At 34.6% G+C, this 3,766-nt stretch overlaps 1 protein-coding gene across 1 annotated transcript; it reads right to left on the bottom strand.

Moving 5' to 3' along the window:
• Positions 1–676: 676 nt before the first annotated feature.
• Positions 677–3,328, bottom strand: LOC144357229 (uncharacterized). Its single transcript, XM_078011649.2, has one exon. It carries the CDS (start codon positions 3,326–3,328, stop codon positions 677–679), a length of 2,652 nt encoding a protein of 883 aa, XP_077867775.2.
• Between the last annotated feature and the right edge of the window lie 438 nt (positions 3,329–3,766).

The following is a 3,766-nucleotide window of genomic DNA, read 5'->3' on the forward strand; positions in this document are numbered from 1 at the left end:
TTGAAAAATTGTTTTGGGGATTATTAATTTTAATCAACGGTAATCAACTATCCTTCTGCAACACCAATAAAATCATTACTTACAGTATTTCATTAAGCAGTATAACAAAAATGCACGATTCAAATCCCATACTATAAATGGTCAAATGTTTCTTGGTTGAAGTTAGAAACTAAGGGCAAATTAATAATAATAGCTCCTAAAATGGTATTCCCAAATTAGCACCAGTTGTTAAAGACACATAAAACATTATTGTAAAAGCCACTCGTCGCCAGAGCCACTCATCGCGAAGCTACTTGTAGATATTTATAAAAAGGGAACGATATGTGATGGGGGTAGTACGGGAGTACTGTGGACCGCCCACCACTTAGTACTGACACAAATCACAGCCATGTGTACATGAGGAGATACTAGTAGTACTTGTGGTAAAAGGGATTTGTGTTGTGTTCTGTTATATTGAAGCTTTCACAAGGTGTATGCGTAAGTGAGTTGTCAATTAAATTACAGCCCATGAAGGCGCGACAATGTCATATAAATCATTATCGGATAATTATCGTCTAATGAAATGTTGGCAAAGATGTCTAACGATATTATCTGAGAAAAACGAACTGCCCCAACAGTTACCCCAAAAAGAGATGTATAACTTAGTCATTTTTAGACATTATTAGACGATACTATACTATGACATCAGGAGTTTTTCCTTTATCCTTATACTGTTCATGTTTGTTGGATATATGTGTGACTGGATCCTTGCAGCTTTGTAGGTCTTGTCTGCCAGTCTGTCTGCAGTTGAGGTTATTGATCCATTGGCCTTAAATGTTACTCCAAGATATGTGTATAATCCTGTAGTTTTTATTTCTTCATTGCCACATGTAAATCGCCTTGTATCTGGTTTGCATCCCGAATTCCTGAATATAATCACTTGCGTTTTGTTTGTGTTTACTTGTAGCCCCCAGTCTGAAGTGTATTTATGGAGAAAGTCTATTGCAGTTTGTAATCCTTCATATGATTTTGATAGTAGTGCAATGTCATCAGCATACAATAGGCTATTGATAGTTTTATTATCCAGTTCTGGTGCATTTGTTTCAATTTCTGTGAGTCCTGTGATAAAGTCATTTATAAAGATGTTGAACAGGGTTGGACTCAGAGGGCAACCTTGCTTAACTCCATTTTTAGTTTTAAATTGTTCTGTTATTACATCACCTAATTTGACTACTAAATCCATATTAGTGTACATGTTCTTAATTATGTTGTATACTTTTCCGTTGATGTTGTTACGTAGTAGTTTATAGTACAATGCTTTCCTCCAAATTGTGTCAAAACACTTTTTGAGGTCCACAAAACAACAGTACATTGTTTTCTTTTTTTCTTGTTGTTTCTTTATAATTGTGTGGAGAGTCAAAATGTGATCAACTGTTCGTTTTTTTCGTCGGAATCCTGCTTGGTTCGGATGAATAATCTTATTATTTTCTGTATGATTTGTGATTCTGTTGTTTATGATTATACTAAATACTTTAGCTATGACATTACCAACTGATATGCCGCGATAGTTGTTTGTGTCCATCTTGTCTCCTTTCTTGTGTATTGGAGTAATAACACTAGTGCTCCATATTTCTGGGTAAATTCCTGTTTCTAGCACACGATTGTACATATGTTTCAATGCTTGTTTAATTTGTATGTTGCTGTATTTTAACATCTCTCCTGGAATACCGTCTGGTCCACTTGCTTTGTTATTTTTTAATGCTCCTGTTGCCTGCACAACTTCTGTTAATGATATTGGTTTATTCAGCTTATGGTTGTCTTCTGTTTTATTCTCTAACTGTTCTAGTTGTGTTTTCATTTGTTTTATTCTATCTAATGTGGCAGAGTTATTGTTTCCAATTCGTTGAAAGTGTTCAGTCCACACTGAGTGTGGGATTTCTTTCAGTTCGTAATTTACTTTGGTTTTCGTGATTGAGTTTATTTTCTTCCAGAATTCTTGTGCATGTTCATTTTCATTTGCTGATTCAATGAGAGATAATATTTTTTGTTTCTTGTCTTTTTGCATGCTTTTTACATACTTCCTGAAGTCTTTTTTCTTAGTGTAGTAAAGCATTCTGAGAGTCCCATCTGAAGGTTTTTTTTGTAATATATTTGCAAGAGTTTGTAGTTCTTTTTTCTTCATGTTACATTGCCTGTCTGTGTACTTAACTTTCCTACGCATGGTCTTCTTCTTTGTTTTTAATTTTATGGAGCATTTGTTTGCTATTTTGTGTATCATCTCTTGGAATTGTATTGCCATATCATGACTTGTGTTGTTATTATTGTTTACTATGAATGTGGACACAATATCTTCACTCTCCTTTGTCTTCATATATAGCTTGTACATGCCTTTATTCATTGCATTCCATTGATAGCATTGATGTACTGGTTTAAGGACTTCATTCATATCAGTGAATTGCTTGTATTTTGGTATTTTCAAGATAGTTTTGATAGGACAGTGGTCACTTGCCTGTTGTAGTTGTTCAACTTTAAAATGAAGGATATTCTGTAGTAGTGTTTCACTTGTGATTGCATAGTCCACTGTGCTGGCACCATGATAACCGTAGCATGTCAGTTGACCTGACCAATCTCCTGAAGTCCGCCCATTTAATATCCGTAGACGATTTTCTTTACATAGTTGTGTTAGTTCCTCTCCAAATTCATTCTTCCATGTATCCGTGTTTCTCCTTTTTTTGACTATTTTATCATATGTATATGTATCTGGTAATGGCATGTTTATGTGAAGGTTGTCCTGTTCATCTTGAATTGTATCTTCAAGGTCTTTTGTTCTAGCATTAAAGTCTCCTTGTATAATGACATGTCCATTGAGGCTATACTGTTGGATTTCTTTGTTGATTTCGTCATATGGATTGCAGTCATTGTCATTGTAGAAAGTGGAATTTTTTGGTGGAATATATATAGTACCTATGTAGATGTCCATTTCAAGGTTGAAGAAGTCTTTCGACATTTGACACCAAATAGAGAAGTTGCTAGACTTTGACATGATCTTGACTCCACTTTTGATACTATTTCTGATGAAAATACTGATTCCTCCTGATGACCTCCATGCTTTTTTATTTTTTGTCCTAATGTTGTGATAAGTATAATATCCCTTAGGTTGTGGTATTAGTTCTTTACTTTCAGTATTCAGCCATGTTTCTGTCATTCCATATATGTGATAATCTTTAATGTGTGGTTCTATATCTAGTGAACCTTCTGTTTTAATGTCTATAGTTCCTTCTCTTGGTTTGTAGTTATATCTTAGACCAGCAGTGTTCCAATGACCAATTGTAATGCAATTTGGTGTCATAGTATCATTGTACTTTTTATTTCTTTTTTGTTGTACTGTCATTAACAGGTTATTTCAAATTGTGTTTCAATGCTATGCCCTTTGTTGTATCGATCATATCCTCTGGGAGTATTTCTTTCTAAGGGCAGTACATATCTTCTTTGTCTTCTTGTATCACTGTACTCATTTGTGGTGTCTAGAGGATCACTTTTTTGTTGGTGAGTATGGTTGGAGTGACTATATTCTCTGGATGCAGGAAATTATCTTGGTTCTCTTGGTTGATTTCTTCTCGGTCTTCTTTCCAGTGGGTAAGACTTGTTGATTTTTGTATTTATGTTAGAAATGAAGCAATGAGTTCCTGTATCAATGTTAAGATGTATTCCGTCTCTTCCTAACAGGTTGGGTGTTATGTTATCCATTACAATGAATGCTGTATCATGTGATTCTGTGTTTCTGATG

This window comes from Saccoglossus kowalevskii, chromosome 5 (assembly GCF_978046115.1).
Source record: "Saccoglossus kowalevskii chromosome 5, keSacKowa6.1, whole genome shotgun sequence".
NCBI lineage: Eukaryota > Metazoa > Hemichordata > Enteropneusta > Harrimaniidae > Saccoglossus > Saccoglossus kowalevskii.